The sequence below is a fragment of the Natator depressus genome, chromosome 4 (assembly GCF_965152275.1).
Source record: "Natator depressus isolate rNatDep1 chromosome 4, rNatDep2.hap1, whole genome shotgun sequence".
Classification (NCBI taxonomy): domain Eukaryota; kingdom Metazoa; phylum Chordata; order Testudines; family Cheloniidae; genus Natator; species Natator depressus.
Window position 1 is genome coordinate 28,280,646 of NC_134237.1, and position 20,525 is coordinate 28,301,170.

The 20,525-nt window shown below is 41.8% G+C and overlaps 1 protein-coding gene across 2 annotated transcripts in view; it reads right to left on the reverse strand.

Annotated features, from left to right (window-relative positions):
* PPP3CA (protein phosphatase 3 catalytic subunit alpha) overlaps positions 1–20,525 on the reverse strand; it is a 326,222-nt gene that overhangs the window by 23,969 nt on the left and 281,728 nt on the right. For both annotated transcript variants that reach the window (XM_074950676.1, XM_074950675.1), the window contains exons 8-10: positions 20,039–20,133; positions 6,614–6,739; positions 3,725–3,799 (exon numbers count right to left, since the gene is read on the reverse strand). In XM_074950676.1, the coding sequence (XP_074806777.1) occupies positions 3,725–3,799; positions 6,614–6,739; positions 20,039–20,133 (296 nt within the window). The remainder of the gene's footprint in view (positions 1–3,724; positions 3,800–6,613; positions 6,740–20,038; positions 20,134–20,525) is intronic.

The following is a 20,525-nucleotide window of genomic DNA, read 5'->3' on the forward strand; positions in this document are numbered from 1 at the left end:
TTGAAGGTGCTTTGTGACATGAAAATTAAGCCAGGTAATTAAGAAACCTCTTTGTGTCAGATCATGTGCGTGCAGCACACAAAGCAAGCAGTACGTTTGTGTCAAGCTGTCTATTATATTATTGCATCGCTTTAATTAGTAGCTCATAAGGTTTTTAATTATTTCAATCAAATGTGTTAGGCCAGAAATGCTGCTAATTAAAATACATCCAGGGTACTCTGGATGTATGCTGGTTAGGCAGAAGTACTCCTGTTGCTAGGTGATATGTATGATGTGCAAACCATACAACACACTAGTTAGCATTCACTGAAGACATTCTTTGATGTAACAGGTTACATACCAACTACCATGACAAGCAGGAAAGAAGAAAAAAAAAAGGATGGCAAGGGAAAATGATCCAAGTTTGCTATATTATATTATAAACTTTTTTGTCTCTTTAAAGCAGATAAAATTAAAAAGCCAATGCAACAAGCCAATGAAACACAAGCACTTTGGAAGGGCATTAAAAAGGTTATTTAGACCCTCCCCCCCCACACCATTAACAGACACTGCCTACAGCGAACGAGGATCAGGACTGGATAAATATCTCCTTTAAGCAAATGAAATATACTGCGTGCTATCTCACATCAACATCCTCTGATGGCAGACTTGAACATGCATGACCCAGATCACTGTTGCTGATTCACAAGAACAGCATGCAGTCAAGTTGGGTGGATTTGGTGCTTTAATTTTGGAAGGGGCTGGTGATGTGGGAGGGGTAGAAGGTAAGAAAGAAGAACTATTGGATGCTGAGAGCTCAAATATTACGAGAGATCATTCTCCTTCCTCCTGCTCAGTGCTTTTCTGTCATTTTGGCTCTCAATGTAGATAATGAAAGTCAACGAGGAAATGCAAAGAAAAACGCTGCACAGCCTCTGTGGCTCTCACTTCAATTATGTGGGTACCAGGGACAGCGCTTGTAGAGATCAAATGGAGAGGAACAAAATTAGCATGAAGCTCTGGAAATATGGCAGTAGTAGGCTCTGGAAACTACAGATGGTGCAAAAGAATTCTGAAGTAGTCATGTTAAAGAAAACTATTCCATACATCAAAATGCATGTGTTATTTTAATGATTTAGGCATTCTTTTCCAAGGCACAATTCTTTTAGGAGGCTGAACAGCAAATGAAGGAAGGAAGAAACAGAGAATATTCAGACACATTGTAAGGGAACGAATGCAAAGACCCTACAAAAGTGTAGTCACAAGGGGCTAAAATAATCATCAGCTAACACCAAGGACACAAATGAAAGGAAAATACCCCCCATATTGCCTTCGAGACAAGGGTACAGCCTTTCCTAGGGATGGAACTCAAGATATTTCAGACTTAAAGACAGGTCACAATACAGTAGAAATCATTCAGAATGCATTGGGAAATCATTCGTAAATAAACAAACAATAAACAAACCCCACACAAATGCACACATAAGCCCTGATCCTGCAAGCCGCTCCACACCGGCAAACTCCCAATACCTACCAAAAGCTCCAGTGCCGTCACTGGGGCTAAGCACAGGCATATGGGTGTACCCAAGCAGAGTAGCTTGCAGGATCAGAGCCATAGTTTGCATTTTACAACTTTGAATGGATAACAATTTCAATCAGACATGAGCTAATCTGTGTTTTAGTCTCATCTATACCTTCATCCTGTGAATTTATTGGGTATGACATAGTATTTGATAGGGACAGAATTATTCTAATATTTCTGGGGCTCAGAGGGACTATGGCAATAGAAAGAAAGAAAAATCCTCAGTAGATTTAGACAATAACTTAAAAACCTATAGAAGTGGGAAGTATTTAATTGCTCCCATTTGGAAACTTACTATGAATGCAGAAAATAATTTTGCGCACGCATCAGCAAGCCAAAAGACTTACAGCTTGCTTTCCCTGCTTAGACATTGATGCTGCTGTGAAATAGCTTAAAACGGGAAAGGTGGCAGGATATACCTCTCTGCAAAACAGATGCCTCACATTCCCACTCAAACACCAAGTAATGTCAAAGAAACAGTGAACATAGAGCATTTTTACTTCTACAGTGAATTCATTTTATAAGCATGGTAGAATTTCAGGTCACAAAAGTACTTGCACTGCAAGGCCTATGAAATCTCTCCCCTGCACTTGTGGCCATCATCTTGGTCTCTTTCTGTTAAGAAGTAACTTTTGCATAGACACTTTTAAACATTTAGGCTGAAATTTTCAAAAGCTCTCAGCACTGGTCTAACTCTGGTCTCGTTAAAGTCAGTTGGACCATTGACTTGACAGAAGCAGAGTTAGGCCAATGCTAAGTGTTTTTGAAAATCTCACCCTGAAAGGTTTTGTCGTTGGTGCTGAAGTCAATGGGACTTAGATATGTGCTTATGTGCTTTCCTGAACTGGAACCTACAAGAACACGGCTCTCCCACTACTATATTCATATTTGGTATTTCTGTAGGTCTTCATACATTATCACACACTGTTTTAACTGCAAAATAGCTGATTACTTACATTTCACAAGCGAAAGGTATCAAGTAAAATAGTCAAACAGGTGTTTCTTCTCTGCACGGATTACCAGTTTACATTGAAGCACTCTCCCTGCCTGATCCTCAAGGAAAACTATTAAAGTCCCAATTGTGTAGCTGTTCCACCAGTGGAATTTCTATTGGCTTCAATGGCAAAACAACTTTCAGAAAAGAGAGGAAATAAACTAATTCTTTTCCCCTTCCTTTGTGTTTGTGAATTGTAGAAGTCAATGGCATATTCTCGCCATGTAAGAAAAACAGAAGCTTTTTAAAAGATGCCTTTTTAACTGAGAACTGTTAAATTCATAAAATGTTTGTCTCAGCCTAATTTATTGATAAACTTTTCACCTCCCCCCTCTCTTTTTGCTCTTCTCCACAATCCTATTACCAAATTCCTTTCAGTTTATGTTCTGGGATATATTTTTCATACTTTGCGTTCTGATTTTCTCTCTGGATAATAGAATAAGTTAATTTACTTCCATGGGACCAAATCCCAAAGGCACTGAGCACCTTTTACAATGTAGTCAATGGGATCTGAGGTCACTCATCATCATACAGTATCAATTCTATGGAGCACTAATGGAGATTTTTCTCTTTTCTGTGCAGAAAGAATGGGTGAGCAACATGTCCCTTTTATATCTGTGTTTGCAATTAACAACCTTCCTAAGCCAGCGACTGTATTCAAATTGTTTTCTAATGATTCAAGGATCCAAAGTAGAGTTTTCTGCAGTCCTGGGTATCATTCTTCCAATCCGCAGTATCTAGCATTCCAGAAGCAGCAGAAAGTCACTCGGGGCCATATATGCGATTGATTCTCAGTAAAACTCCCCATTGGAAACATTGGGTAGCTCTGCTTAAAAATCAGTAGCACTACCTGGCCCCTTATATTCAGCAAAACTTGGTTTTCATGAAGGGAGTCAAATTATTATTTTTTCTTTAAAACGAGGACAAGTAAAATGATTTTTTTTTCCTTTTGGCTTGGGTGGGAAGTGGGCAAAGGGGAGAGTTTAATAAATTCTCTCCAAACCATGCATTATGCAAATCTATTGACATCTAGCACAAACTGTTGTTTTCAGCAGCATGACAGAACTTAAATGAGATCCAGAAAACCAGGACGCTAATGTTAGTAACTGAGACTTACAAATAATTTCAAAGCAAACAAACAATCTCAGTGGAGGGCAGAAAGCTCTTACCATCAAAACCATCTTCCTCTGACCCTAATTCATCATCTGAACAGATGTTCAGCACATTTACCAGCATCTCTGTCACTAGAGAGGAAAAACAAATGAGAAACATGAATGGTGAGTTTTCCTCATCAGTCTGAGAGCAGGCTGTAGCGTAGTAGTGTTAATGAATGTAAGCAAAACAAATAGCACCTCATCCAATTTTTAAACCGTTTGCACCTTATATTATATTTGTAGTAATATAAACTTGGGTCCAAAGATCCCATGTGGTTAATAAGGGGTTGTTGATATGGTTTCCTGGTAAAAGCTGGTCAAATTTAAAGGCACCCTGCAACAATAAGACTCCTATTATTTAAAAAAAAAAAAAAAAAAAAAAAAGCATGCTCTCTCTGAGTCACTAGCAGCAACCTAGATTACAACAAAACAAAATAAATTTTAAAATCCTGCTTTACTTTTCCCTGGTCATGGAGTTTTAGTTTTGTCTTTTCACTCAGGTTGGACAATGAAACTAGACTGGTCTGTTTTACTCTTCTTCTCATGCACTGGGTAAAATGCTGTAGTTTTGGGTTCCCAGACCTGGAGGTTTTATAAACAACTCAGATATCCATACTGAATAAATAATAAAATAGATCATGAAAATGTTCCTGTTCATTTTAATGTTTTGCAATATTTATTTTATTTTAACAAAACCTAACGGTCTATGGCTAATGTAAATTGACAGTATCTTTAAGGTCGGGACTTACTGTAGATATTTCATTATTGCTGAAAGAGCAATATTTTTAATTTCTTTATTTTGTAACTTGCACTCCAAGCTGTCTACCTCAAGCTGTTCCTAAACCACTCTTAGCCCGTTTCAGACCCGGTGGCAGTGAAAGACTGACCAGAGAGTGTACAGTGTAAAAACAGCCAAAACTCACCCCCGGAGATGGGATTTAGAATTCTAGAAAAGACAGACTTACTACATAAAAATGTCAAATCATTACCAGATAGATAAGTGAAAAACTCCACTACATCTACATGTATTAAGCATCGTTAAAAGTTACCAGATATGTTTGGACTTGCACTAGCTATAAAGGTTGGAGATTTAATTTCAAAATGGGTAGTTACAAATAATGCTCTTCTGTGATAGCCACAGTGGTCTGACACATTAAAAGGGTGAACAGAATTCTGTTGTTCATAAATTAATCAGACATTTTTCTTTTTCACTTAACACTTCCACATTGACAAGGACTGGTGTAACTAACATTGTGTAATATATACAGCTTCCTACCTTGGTTGGCCTTATAGGGGAAAATAATCTACTAAAGAAAACAAAAAACAAAAAAAAACCATGTAGAGCACAAAAACATATGTTCAACAGCTTTATTTTGCTAGATTCGTCTAATACCCATTTTGGATTTTCAGTCAAAGTACCAGAAGTATCACTGAGGACTTGAACATGGAGTGGGACATGGAAAATAGGGGAGAGAAAACAGGAAAAAAAGGAGAAATCCTGTGATCAGATGCTCAGTGTGGATCTTTACTACATATTCTGCACTCCTGCCTCAAATAGTTTCTTACAGTCTGTAGGAGTTTTCTGGGGAAACCATGTGCAGAATACGCAACAAAAGTCAAACATGTGACCCAGAAAGCATGATTTGCCTGAAAAATGGGACTGGCCACATTTATGGCTTAACAAAATGAATTCATTTTACTGTCTTTAAAAAGCTTTAAAGACACATCAGCAAGGACTACAGAACTTCCTCTATCAGTGGAAACATGCATGGAGACAACAAATGCCTTGCTGGCACACCCTACAGCATCAATGAAGACTGTCCTCAGTATTGCCTGTCTTGTTCACACTGGCCTGGGGCATCCCACTATTGGCTTTACCTCAACCACTCTTTCAAAGAGCCACTGTTTAAAGTATAAATGAGTAACTGAAAACTGAGCTGATCATGACTGTAAGTAAAGCCACAGCGGGCTGCATTTTCAGTAGCCTATTAAGATAAAACTGTACTACTCCACGCAGCTTGTAAGAGTTCATTTTAACTTTCTGGCAGTAACTGCTGTTGCAGCTAGGCATTCTATCATATTGCAAGGATCAAAGCAAGTTTCATAGCTCTCTAGTTTTAAGTCAGATGAACTGCTGGGTTTTAAATACTCTGTCATCATATATGAGCTTCATGTTTTGGACCCAAGTGGTCTCGCCTCCAGTTGTATACTTGCCAGCCACAGCTTAAAGTGGTCACAAAACCCCTGTATCATTGTCCAACAATGACATTTCTGTAGTATGGTAAGGCACAAAACTAATGACCCTTTCAGGGCTGGGACAGCTTAGTGAGATGTTATATATTTCAGGGGGTTCCCCTGCCCCCAGAAAACCAAGTGAAAGAGAAGAGCACAGTGGGTACCAATGTGTCATGATCTGAATTTACTGATCAAGGGAGAAATGTATGACTGCATCAGCAGGTTAGAGGCCAGCTGATGAAGTATATATAACAGTGACACAACTGGTGTGGTCTTCTCTAACCAGCAAATGGCAGTATCACAGTGCGCAAAGAGTTCAGCAAATACATTGAAGAGAATCCATGACTTTTATCTCCAACTGAAATGCAAGCCTATTTCAACAGCATTCTGATCATGGCACAGCTGTTATTACTGTGCTCTGAAAAAAAAGGAAAAATCTTCAGAGATGCAGAACGTGGGAATGGTCAAGGCTGCACTCCCTGAAGTGTTGCTTCAGATGTAGCCTCATCACGACACCCTCAAAAGGCCTCTCTCTTAAATCTACCTCCACGCTATTTACAGCCACGCAGCCCAGCCTGCTGAACCTGTTAATGGTAGGGGTGCTTGGGTAACTCTAACCCTCAATCCCTATTCATGTTTTAGCTTCCACGAGCACCGCAAGTTACCAACCTTTCTCTCCAACAAATGGCAAGGACCAGGTAAACACATCCATGAAATTAGGAAGCCAATATGGGTGAGGGGAACAGTTGAACTGTCTGATATTCATAACATTGTTCTCATACTTCAATACTGCAGCTAAGAGGAAGGAAAGAAAAAGAAACATTAACAGCATGTGTGACAATCCCCACCAGAGGTCAAAAATAGTGATAGCACTTAAGTTCTATAAATGTGCTACAGTATATAAAACAAAAGACACCATTATAGAGATTTTTGAAATATAAAAGCTAAATGTTTCTGTGCTTGTGGAGGGAAAGTTATCTTTGAAATGGCCAGTATAAAATAACTTAGTTATTATTAGCATAACACAATGACACACAAGCCCTGAACAATTAAGTTTAGAGGAGAGCCCCGATGAAATATTTATTCAATATGGGACTACGTATTATTGGAATGACCATTCATCACAATGGTGACGCTGCGACACGTCCATTCGTGGTATATTCAGTGGCATCAGTGCAATGTCAGCAAACAATTATTAATCCGGTGACACTATATTGTACACTGGTAATTGTGTGGGAAATAAAACTACCTTTATATGAATTAATTTCAATTTGCCTGAAAACCAGCGAAGTCTTTAGTGGTGAACTTTGTTCATAGTGGGCAACTTTGTTCCAATAGCCAGTGTTAACTTAGGGTAGGTCTACATTTAGGGTGCCATGTAGATTACAGGCACTGCATGCCCAGCTAGCATGAGTATAAATAGAGAGATGGTGAGGCACTGCTTAGGCAAGTGGAGTACAGACACGAAAGAATCCTAGTGTATGTATCCTATATGCCCTTTACGTGTCCGAGCAATGCCTCCCATGTGCACACTGCTATTTTTAGCAGTGTAGTTTCCCTCTGCTGGAGTCTCTCCCCACTGCAGTGAAAGATTCTGTCTGAGGGGAAAGGCTCTGGCAGGGGAGAGGCAGCAGGAGGAGACTCCAGCAGCTCCCCACTGCCAGAGCCTTTCCTCACTGCCACATGTAGCTATACGCTGCAGTGGGGATGCAGCGTGTCTTTCGCTGGGGCATGTAGCTACACAGACCCTACATGCTACCACAAGTGTGGACAAGGCCTTAAAGTATGTCACCGCAGCAGCTGGGAACAAGCCGCCCAGCATGGGTAGACAAATGCATTCTAGTAGGGCTTGAGTTAGCATGCTAAAAGTAGCAGTGTGGATGTTGTGGCTTGGTCTGAAGCTTTGAATCTCAAGCCTAGAGGGATCAGGTGAGCTTGAGAGCCTTAGCCACAACAGCCACATTGCTGTTTCTAGCATGCTAGTTCGAGCCCCTCTAGTACCTGTCTATCCAGGTTGGGAGGTGCGTTCCTAGTTGCAATGTAGACATACCGCTAAAGTCAATATTGGCACAATATTTGATGACTATTATATTTCAATGATGTTTATAATTTACATTTGTCAAAATACAGTATACAAGTCAGAAATAATTCCCCACTGCTCCCCATTCCCTTTCCCACACCTGGTCTGTATAAAGCAGATAAGGTATTGCTGCTTTAATACATTCTATCTTAAATCCACATTGTAAACAAGGGACTATGTGACCTTCAGATGTATTAAAAAGAACCCTTCTCTCTCAATCCCTCCATTTTGTGCCAACCATCATGGTACATGGGTGGCCCAGGACATTCCGGAGCCTAATCTCTCAGGGTATAGAAGGCGGCTGACATAAATTATGTAATCTCCTTGCCCAATCAAACAATTTTCGTTCAACAAATCATGTTTGACTCTTGGGCATTCCATAGTTACACAGTTGGCTACTCTGCTTTCCAGTAAAATGAGGTGGCTAAGCACTGCTTGTCTGACTTCAACAGAAATGGGACAGCTAATGGCAGTCCTTTCAATAAGCATTTTTCATATTTTGCCTGAGGTCACCAAAAGGAGATGAAGAGTCATTCTCTTCATATGTGGAATAGCATGTATTTCATTACTGGCTGTGCAGCAAGAATGAATCAATGCTGCTTTTGAAGCCAAATGAAAAAGGCATATTTAATTATTTGAAGATGAATTTAATATTCTAATGCTCACAAATATTCATTTTACTGAGTTTAGCTGGTTTCCCTCCCCTACTTTTCTTTTTTCCATTCATTAAGAAAATGTTTAAAAATTGAAAAAGTTAAAGAAATAATTTTTACAAGTAACTTTGGGAAGAGGTCTCTAGAAATGCCTCTGATTCATTGACAGGCCAGTACGAGAAACATCCGCCAAAATATGAATGCTTTTTAGTATTCTTTTAAAAAAGTGAAGGAAATTAATAATTGATTTTGAAATCATCTATATGCTACTCTCACTTACACCACATTAATAATGTATCTATTTGAACTGCACATCCCTATGAATTAAATTTAAAATAACAATTGACACTTCATTTGAAACTTTTCCTCCTGGTTAAAGGCAGTGGTGAGCTGGAGCCGGTTCCCACTGGTTCACTAGAACCGGTTGTTAAATTTAGAAGCCCTTTTAGAACTGGTTGTTCCGCGAGGGACAACCGGTTCTAAAAGGGGTTCTAAATTTAACCGGCCAAAAGTGGTGCCTTAGGCGCCGACTCCATGGGTGCTCCAGCCCTGGAGCACCCAAGGGGAAAATTTGGTGGGTGCAGAGCACCCACCAGCAGCACCCCTCCCCGCCCTACCCCCGGCCCGGCCCCAGCCCCAGCTCACCTCCACTCTGCCTCCTCCCCTGAACACGCCGCCCCGCTCTGCTTTTCCGCCCCCAACCCCAGACTTCCCACGAATCAGCTGTTCGCGCAGGAAGCTGGGGCAGGCTGAGAAGCAGGCCGCGGCTTCCCGCTCAGGCCCAGGGAGGCGGAGATGAGCTGGGGGGGGGGGGCGAGGAGGGCCGCCTGCGCCGCAGCAGGTAACCCGGGGGGGGGGAGGGGGCGCAGGGGAACAGCTCCCCGCCCCAGCTCACCTCCGCCACCCTCGGCCTGAGCGGGAAGCTGCCGCCTGCTTCTCAGCCCTCCCCCCTTCCCGCCGAACAGCTGATTCGCGGGAAGCCGGGGGGCGGAGAAGCACAGCGGGGCAGTGCGTTCAGGAGAGGAGGAGGAGCGGAAGTGAGCTGGGGCTGGGCGCAGGGCGGGGAGCTGCTGGTGGGTGCTCCATCCCCGGAGCACCCAGGGAGTCGGCGCCTAAGGTGCCACTTTTGATGTGATCAGTGGGGGAGCGGCTGCTCCCCCTGCTCCCCCCAGCTACGCTCCCCTGCCCCTGAGAGCCAGAGGGACCTGCCGGATGCTTCCTGGGAGCTGCCCCAGGTAAGCACCTCTGGGACTCCCCACCTTGCCTCCCAGCAGGTGCCTCTGGCTCTTAGGAGTGGGGTGGGCACCCACTACGGTGGCCCACGAGACCCTCCTGCCCGGTTCTGGGGGCAGTCAGGGGACAGGGGAAGGGGGTGGATGGGGCTGGGGGGGGGCGTCAAGGAACGCGGGGGGGGGGGAGGTTGGATGGGGCAGGAGTCCCGGGGGGCGGGGGTGGGCAACAACCCCCTCATGGGGTGTGGAGGGAACCTGTTGTTAAGGTTTTGGCAGCTCATCACTGGTTAAAGGGTAGTGAAGTTACCTATAAATCACCTGAACAGCAAACGAGAAACATACTGTATAACAGATACATTTCAAATAAAGTAGAAAAATTCCCTGAGGTAACATTATACAGTTTTTACAAAAGAATAAAATACTGCACAGTGGTTTCAAAGTGCCACACGGACTTTTCTGAATTTGTATTTTAAATGTTTTCAATTTCCAAACGCGGAAGAGAAAATAATTAGTTTTTAGTGTTAAGCAACCAAGCAATATGACTTATAATGTAATCACAATAAGAGCTGGTTTATTCATATAACTCAGACTACAGTTTACAAGATGGTAGTCTGCAGTGCTTTAGGGAGGAGCAAAATTGCAGCTGCGTCAAGAATACCACACTTCCTGGCAACATTACCAGTTTACCTGACCTTTTTAACCCTAAAGGGTTTCCCCCCCCGGCCCCCGGCAATGGGTATTTTGTTTCTTGAAATGAGATATTTAGCCTCTTTCCCTATAGCTCTAATGGTACTTCCCTAATTGAAAGGAGAACTTCTGAACCAACGGAGAAGCTCTCACCTTACCTGATCACTCTTGTTACAGTGTGTATGGTAATACCCATTGTTTCATGTTCTCTGTGTATATAAATCTCCCCACTGTATTTTCCACCGAATGCATCCAATGAAGTGAGCTGTAGCTCACGAAAGCTTATGCTCAAATAAATTTGTTAGTCTCTAAGGTGCCACAAGTCCTCCTTTTCTTTTTGTGGATACGGACTAACACGGCTGCTACTCTGAAATTTGTAATTTCAGCGTATCAGGACTCGGTGCCAAAATCTTAGTTGCTGCAGGTGACCCAACTGTCCTGGAAGAACATTTATCTTTGGAAGTTTTCATGAGCACTAGTTTGCAGGGTTTCTGATCACTGAGGTATAAAAAAAAAAAAAGGGAGCCACAGGATGCATTACTTCAATTAGAAAACAATCAAGGCAAAATAGAAAATTGAATCTCTTGAACATCAGCGATGTCACTAAGTGGAAATCACACTGGTCCAAAGTTCTGGCACCTGATACATTCACTCCTGGATCATGACCGACAAAAGCACTATTATATCCAGAAGCCAGTTGCAGTTTTAAGATCTATTATAATCAACCAGAGCAAGAAACTTATGGTTTTATTAATAGCCATATGAATTCTAATATGATTTTAGCAATCACTATCCTAAGGAACAAGGAGATATAGGAACCAATATTTTATAACATCTTATATAATCTAACCATGTGGAATTGCAAATTGTGTAATATTGATTACTAACATTATTAATTTGTGAGACATCAGCTGCTAATAAAGTAAAATATACTACATGTACCCTCCTCAATCTTTAATTCTGTTTTATGAAGACAGAATTTGTAGCCACCTGCGGGATTTTTTTCAATAAATTATTTTTGGACTTTTTTGTCAAATGGATAAGAAAAACACGATCAGTAATAAGTGTAGGTTTATGGGATAAAATCCTAACCCCACTGAAATTAATGGAAAACTTTTCAGTGACTTCAATGGGAGCAGGATTACCAAGAGTTCTTCTTCATGGGTGAAATCAGACTTGAGTATTTTTTTTTTTGAAAGACCAACAATTACTGGATGAAAGGAATTATATCTTGATTTTAGTATAGAATTTGATACAATCTCTCACAAAATTAATTCGTATTGATTTGAACATATTAACATTGCCAGTGTGGGCTGATGACTGGCAGCTCAGTAAGCAAACAGCAAAGATAAAACAGCAATGATTTGAATTAAGGAGAGGTATCTAGTGCAGACATGATTTTTGGTGGGTTGTCTAGGGTGTAACTGACAGCAATGTCTAGTAAAATGCTGCAAGAACTGGTGTAATGTACTTGGGCAGTAAACATCTCCATTTATGATATGGAAGAGGGGGTCAACAATACTAATGGGACTGGATTTGTGGATCCTGAACTGGGAGGAACTCTGACCACCAGTGAGGGGAAAGAAATGTAGAGAAGTTGTAAAGGGCAAAGCAAACAAAATGAGAGTTAACTTGAAAAAACGCAGCTCCAGAAAAGAACAACAAAAGTCATTGGATAACCTGAGGTATTGATTTATGAGGAAAGACTCAAAGAGCTAAACTCTTAAAATGGGAGTTAAGGTTGCAAGTACAGTAAATTTATTGTAACACACATTACAGGGATGTAGCAATTATTCCAAAATCAAGAGTTATATAATCAAGAGTTTGTGGCCCCAGATTAGATTTATATAATCAAGAGTTATATAATCAAGAGTTTGTGGCCCCAGATTAGATTTAAATGATTTTTAAATATATATTAGATTTTCTCTTTTTTCCTTCATTGCGTTACTCTTACAAAATGGTCACTGCTTCCTAGTATTTCCTAAGAGAGTGAAGCCAGCATCTTATGGCCTCAGTGCCCTTTAGAATAATAGGAGACTGGTGGTGAAATTGAGACAGTCATCTAATTGGGGGCAATCTATAACTTTGGTCCCACTGAGAACAATCAGGGATGGCAACCACTTTGAAATAAGGCATTTCTCAGTGGAAATCTCTGTAGTGGAGCATGATTCTTCAGCTCCCATGAGGGAGAATCTTTCAGTTATGAATAATAATGAGAAAATATGACCATTAGTTGTAAATGAAGTCTTCAGATGTATCCTATGCACAGAATTTCAGTGAGTTTTGCTATAAAGGACATCTGAAGCATCTGTGTAATTCGAACACTAAGATCATTCAGGAAAAAAGCAGTCTGACATTGGGTGCTAAATTTCTTAAAGGAAACATTTTAAAATTAATTTTTACAAACTATTCAATCAGCCTGCTTGTAAATTATCAGAAAATTCATTCTGTGCTGAGAGAATAAGTTCTATAATTTCGGGGAGGATATACTGCATTCTACATACAAAGCAAAGCACTGGAATCCCTGCTTTAAGTGCAAAGCTCACTCTCAACTTTACCAATGGAACCATGAGTTGTGCTCCCACATAATATAACAGGTTGGCTACCAAGTGACTACATTTCATTCATGAGGTGACAGGCTGGGAAAAGGGGTTGGTAAAAATACCGAGGGGGTGGAAATAGTAACAAAGGGAAAGGAAATATTTAATGTGGTACACAGGGTTATGACTAGAGTAACAGGATGAATTGTAGAAAGGAAAAATTTAGGTTGAACATACCAGAAAAACCTTCCCTAAAAGTTAGTTCTATTTAAATCGTAGAATAATTTCTCCCAAAGAAATAGCCGAATTCCCAGTTCTTGGGACTTGGATCAGTAGATCAAAGAAGTCACTTGTAGTGAACATTCCTACATTGGCAATGATACCCTAATAATTGTTTTATCATCTTTGTTACTATGACAACAAGTGGCCTTTTATATAAGTACAGTCAGGAATGCTAGAGAAAACTGATAGGTTTGATAAGATAAAACTAAAATGATAAACAAATCAGATTATTACATCATTCCTCTGTTCCTTATGGTACTATTTCCCAAGTATCTCTATTTTGAGATATGCTACCGGGCAATTTTCCAAGGTGAAATTAATTTTTGTTATTGTCTTTCTATATCCCTTTCGATTACTTATCTTACTCAGCTGGTGTCCACAACACCTCCCTTTTTGCTGTCTTCTGCAAATTTCATAAACACGCTATTTACCCCTTTTTCTAGGGCATTAATGAATAGGACATTAATGAATGTCTCACAAATAATCAATGTAGAGGCTGTTTTCTTGCTTTTTATAGTACTGTAGATCCCCTTGCATAATCTGTTGTTTCTCTCTCCTGGTCTGATTTTTTGTCTTAGCAAACACACTGTGGACTTTAAAGGGTATCGGAAGAGATATCCTGTTATTCTTGTCAAAATGTTCCAACTCCCCAGTGAATATATCAGTGTTAAAAGACGTAACCTTTAAAACAAAAAACAAACAAACAAAAAAATCCTCCAAGATGAGCATTTGCCCTCAGATAGCTAGTTAAATTGTTCATTCAGCCAAAAAACCTCCATTTTTAAAAGTGACAGTCTGACACTAAAATATACACTCATTGACAATAATAAACAGAAGAGATTGACTACTACTGAGTACTGTACAATTTCCCACTTCTGTATCCATTGTCCCAGCAAAAATAGCACTAGTGTACGTCCTGATGTCTTAAACAAATGTAAAAAACAAAAGTGAAAAATATTGTGATAAGTTAAAATACTTACATACTGTACATGGGCTACTGATCAACAAATACTGTATTCTTTAGCTGCTGTATACTGTTGCCATAGGGAATTTCAATATTGTTCAAAAATAGGCATGACTCTTCATAAAAGTTGTTATATAGTACAGCAGCACTGTTAAGTGCCTCATTTGATAAAATCTTAGCTTGGCTTCTGTGTGTGGCCTCGGGAAAAACAGATCGTGATGGGCTCATTACGATTCACAGACACAGCTGTATTCACCCATACAACCTGCACGGAACTTTTGTTTCAATATACCTTGTCCTCAAGGCCTCATAAAACCATCATATTTAAAATACCACTATCAAGTCAAAGTTTATTTTCTTGCATGATGGGTCCTCTGGACCCTGAGGAGTGGGCTGACTGGCCAAGGCTTCCGGTACCCTTGTTTCAGAGGCAGCCGACTGGGAAGCTGCAGACTGTGCACCCTGGGCCTGGTGCTATGCCCACGGGGTTCAGAATGACCACTGGGTGGGCCCCTGCCCATGTGGCGGCCATGGTCCTGCCCCCATATCAGGGGAGTTACAGTCTGACTGGCGGTGGTCCCGATCCGAAGGCCGCGACCCCGTCTCTGAACCCGAGGAATGAGACTGGGACCACGAGGGCCAGGGTGGTGCCGAGTGGATCTGTGCCGATGAGAAGGAGAGCAGTGCTGCGAGGCTGGGGAGCGGTGTCGGGACCTGGATTAGTTCCGGGACCTAGATCGGTACTGTGGCTGGGAGCTGCGCCAAGATGGTGAATGGTGCCAGAACCAGCGTCAGGTCCGGGACCTGCTCCACGAAGGCGAGTGGAGCAGTGCTCCGATCGGGAGCGCTGATGTGATCTGGAAAGGTGCTGTGAGTATGACCGGCGCTGCGATGGGGAGCGGTGCCAGGACTCTGAGCAGTACCAGGATCTCAAACTGTGCTGAGGCTTGCCCAACGGAGTTGACGGTGCCGACGGATGGATCAGTGCCAGCTTGCCTCAAGACAGTGCTGTCTGCTGAGCTACCGCAGATTTGGTGTGGAGTGGATGAGGTCCCTCGCAGCCGCAAACGTGTCCAGGGTGGACAGTAGCTGAACTTCCACCACGCTGAGGGACTGGGAGTCCAACCACACCGGACTCAAAGGCTCCCCCAGTGGGGCTGAAGTCAACGGTGCTGCGTCCGCGACCTTTGCTCCTGGGCGCTCCTCCGCAGGACGCACCACAGAGGTCGGCTCCAGGGGCCCGGGTCTCTGCTTAGGAGAGCCACCCTTCTCCAGCTTCCGGTGTCACTTTGGTGCTGGGTCGATGATGCCGGCTTTGGTGCTGGGGAGTAGCGGTGCCGCAGGTCTTGGCCAGAGTCCACCACCGCGACTCTGTGCACTGAAGAACTCAGTGCTGGGTCCTCCCATGCCGAAGGAGGCTGGGGACTAAGTGCTGCCTCCATAAGGAGCTGCTTCAGGCGAAAATCCCGCTCCTCCTCAATCCGAAGATGAAATCCCTGGCAGATCCTGCACTTCTCGGCTTGGTGAGCCTCCCCCAGATGTTTCAGACAAGAGTCATGGGGGTCGCCCATTGGCATGGGCTTGGAGCAGGATTTGCAGGGCTTAAATCCTGAGGATTTGGGCATGAAAGCCCCGAAGACAGCCAGCTAGGGTGGAGGGTAACCCCCCCCCCCAAAAAACACAATTGCCACTAACTACAACAAAACAAAGAAACTACCATCAAAAATCAGAACTACTATCTAAATGAAGCTAGGGACATGTGGAGAACTTGCTGAGTAAGATGCCACAGTTCCATCACGGGCGGTAAGAAGGAACTGAGGGGGTGCCGGGTCGGCAGGGTCATATGTTGAGCGCCATGGAGGCGTCACTCCAGGGGGCTCCACAGCCGACCTGACGGATACTGCTAGGGGAAAAACTTTCCGATGGCTGTGCATGCAGTGCAGGCATACCTAACTGAAATCGATACGAGCAATCACTTGAAGAAGAACACCGTATACTAGAGACAGCATGCACCTCGCAATCTTAATTCTGCCCCAGTACGAATGCAAACCTTCCAACCCACCCTTTCTCAATACCACAGCGCCCCATCACATTCACTCATTAGAAAGATAAAAATATATCTGATCATTACTTCCAGTTTGCTGGCCAATCTCTTTAGTTTCCTCAGAATCTTACTGTATTCATCTACAAGTGGCAAACAACAAACCACACATACGCCCACACCTGGATATAAAACAGTAAGTCAAAACTATGTGCAAATTTCTGACTTTATTACAGTAAAAGCTGTTATCTGGCACTTTACCAACTAGAAAGCTCTATAAACTGGCATTTCTGATCTACATTGGGTTTATAGTCCAGTTGGCGCGGGGCCGGCAGGCTCCCTACCTGGCTCCGCATGGCTCCCTATAAACGGTAGTATGTCCCTGCTGCTCCTAGGTGGAGGAATGGCCACAGGGTGCTCAGTGCGCTGACCCCACCCCGAGCGCTGGCTCCACGGCTCCCATTGGCCGGGAACCGCGGCCAATGGGAGCCGTGGGGGCAGCGCCTGCGGGTGGAGGCAAGGCGCAGAGCCGCCTAACCACACCTCCGCCTAGGAGCAGCAGAGACATGTCGCTGCTTGTGGGAAACCGCCCTAAGTGAGCGCTGCCCGGATCCAGCACCCCAAAACCTCTCCCGCGTCCCGACTCCCTGCCCGAGCATCCTCCCACATGCAAACTCCCTCCCAGAGCCATGCCCCACACCCCCTCCTGTTCTCCAAACCCCAGCCCTGATCCCCCTCCTGCACCCAAACTCCCTCCCTCTTAGTTAACCAGAATTTTTGACTTACTGGCACCCCCCATTCCCCCAACATGCCGGATAACAAATCTTTTACTGTAGTTTGTAATGTGTAAGCCAGAGGTGCCTGAAAAACATCATGTGATTCAAAATCTGAAGTTTTAAGGGCAATTTCTAACTCATTACAGCTCAGAAGCAAATCAGAATTTTCTGAAGCTCCTCAAATAAATCAATTCTCTTTACTTAGAGATTACGTGCTGTAAATCTGGGCAAAGACTAGGCTTGTAATTGAGAAAGTGTCCTCAGTCAACATGATCTGCTCTCAGAGAAAAATGGCATATGCCTCCTCGGGTCCCAATCTCCTCTGATGTGGACCAGACATTCCCTCATGCAGTCTTGGTACACGCAGTTTCTGTCCCTTGAGCGGACATGCTGGTAAGTCACTCCTTGCAGTTCTGCAGGAAGCCTTTACTAAGTCTTCTCTCACCTCTGATGAAATTGATCAGTCAGAATCACTATATTATTAAAGGATGGATCTGCTGCAAATCAAGCTACAATTTACAAAGAATATCCCAAACCATAAAAATTCAGAATCATGACATTTTCTTCCCCTGGACTGAGCCAGCAGCAGATTGCAGTCAAGACTGAGGTGCACAAGCAATGCAGTGTGAAAAAGTTTCTATAGCACACTTGGAATGCCTTAACCAGTCATCTCAATCTCAGGAAAAAGGGTTTTTTTCCCTTGCAAGAAATTCTGACAAAAATTCATTAGAAGGATATTTAGGGTCAGCCTTAAATTCACTAAAAGCAACACATTAAAGAGGGTGATTCTCTGTCATATTGGAGCAGATCTTAATCCATTGTTAATTTGACGTTAGCTCACTTGGCCCAAATAGGGAGAGGAACTGAGCACCTGAATGTCAACAGCAGTTGTAGATAATCAGAATTTGCAGCAGTAGTTGCACATAAGGGTTTTTTATCAGAAAGGGTAATCTTATCTACTATATGGTCTGTCATACCTAGGAATCATGGAACAAATAAGAGGACTCATTTCTGAGACTGATATGATAGAGGGGCATTCCTCTGTTCATCCCCTGACATTTGGGGATTTAAAATTCAGATGCTAAGTTCTATTTTTATCATTGTTCTTGTGTGTCAGATGCTTGCCATAGTGACAAAAGCCTATACTGCCAACCCCCATATTCCTAATGCAAACACTTTAAGAAACACAATTACAGGCAAATCTGAAACGCTGGTCCAACCTACTTTACTACTATGGACCTGCTAAGGGCAACTACTGGTATATGCTCAATCAGAAATCTCTCCCCCACAAATAACACTTTTCTTTCCCCTGCACTGTTGATGCTGCAAAACTGCCTTACGCTGTCTTTACTGCACTTGCAATTCCTAAGTCTCTTGTGCTCATCTATGTTGCTAGGACTCAAAATATATTTGCTTAAGCACAGTTCCTACATGCTTTACTTTCTGCATAGATAGATACTGGTAGCAAGGCTTTGATGTTGCTGGTATTGTACCTTTAATAATTTTTTTGCACGTTAACATGCATTTGTATTATGCCAAAATATGCTAAATCTAGCTTCTAGCAGTGAACCAATTTCTTCCCTCACAAAGACTAAAGCATTTGCATAATAGCTTTTTAAAGCGGTTAGAAGTTTTATACAATAACCTATTAAAATCATGCTAGTTCTGAAGTCTCTTTTTTCTTTTGCACATTTTATACCAAATACTTTCTTTGTCTGTGGGCAAAGACTGAAAATCCCATCTGTCCCCTTAGGAAAGCTAAACACCTTCTAATGGGTTTAATAGGTTGGGACCATGGAAATGGTAGTTTATAATGAAACTATCCTCATTAACATGGTAAGGAAAAAGTAGTTATGGAGGTCTTTATAGTTCCCATATTTTCTTTCACCTACCAAAGCATACTAGTTTTATTCCAACTGGAGTAGCAGAAAGTGAAGCTATCCTGCTGTGTATATTGGATTTAGCAGTAGGAGTTATTGGAATGCTCTGATTTAGAACAGCTTTTTTTCTGCAACTCATTAGGGAAACTTACAGTCACTGTAAGTGCTGTAGTGACTGTTCTAGTAACTTAATGTAAGCTGCATCCACTTGTATTTAGGTTGTGTTGAGTCTTCACAGAGTGGCTAGTATATTATTTAAGCAGCAGACTTTGTTTATTTATGTATATTTCCCTCTCTTTGCACTACATGTAAAAATGATTAACAAAACAAAACATGAAATAGGATGCTCAGATACTACGGGCTCTATAAGAACCTAGATTATATTATGACAGAGTTTGCCATATTACTCCCATTAATCTTACAAAGTAACAAAGGGCCAGACGGCCTATTTTAAAAAGTAGCAGAGGGCTTCGAAAATCTCAACCATAAGATTTTACAAAGTGCTTCCTTCGGTTTTTAGAATTGTTGGCAATTTAATTCTCCAAATAAAGTTTTACTTAACAACCAACACTCAAAATCCAAATGTATCCAAGGATATACAAGACAGAAACATAAAACTATATAGCTATCAGAATGTGTATATATATATATATATATATATATATATATATATATATATATATATATATATATATGTATGTATGTATATTTGTGTGTGTGTGTGTGTGTGTGTGTGTGTATATATATACATATATATATATATACACACACACACACACACACACAGCTGATTGGTATTCATCTCATTAAATTTACATGGTGCAACGAAGTAAACAAGCATGAACTAATAAAAGGACAAAGTCAACGCAAAGAATCAAAAATGGGAAACTGCATAAAACGTTTGAGTAAAGAGATAATGCTACTACTGTGCATCAACAGAAGGAAGAGAGCTCTCTTACCTTTGTTATTGTACACATCTAGATAATTTGGTGCTGAAAAAATTGTAATTAGTGAAGGGAAGCCTGTTGTTTGGCTTTTCCTGTACATACGATACCTAAAGGAAATGACAGGTTATATTATTAATAGTATTATTAATCATTTGTACAGTGCTCTAAGCGTACAACATGTCACTGACTTATCTCAGGCCAAGAAAAGCAACAGGTCACTCCCAATGGTTTTACCATGTGAAGTTACAAGCAACAACAGAAATAAATTATCTTTAAAGCTATGCATGAAGGACTTGCTATAGATTTAGAACTTGCCTACAGTTGGGATTACCGTGATTTCAAGCAGAGGTAAACTCAAATGGCGCAAATTGTAACTTTCCATGTTGTTTGTACCAGTGCACCTACACTGGTTGCTGGTTCCTAACGATTGAAACCCAAGCATGCAAAGTGTGGTAGGAAAGAAAATACTAACGAGGAGCACTAGACATTCCTGGTGAAA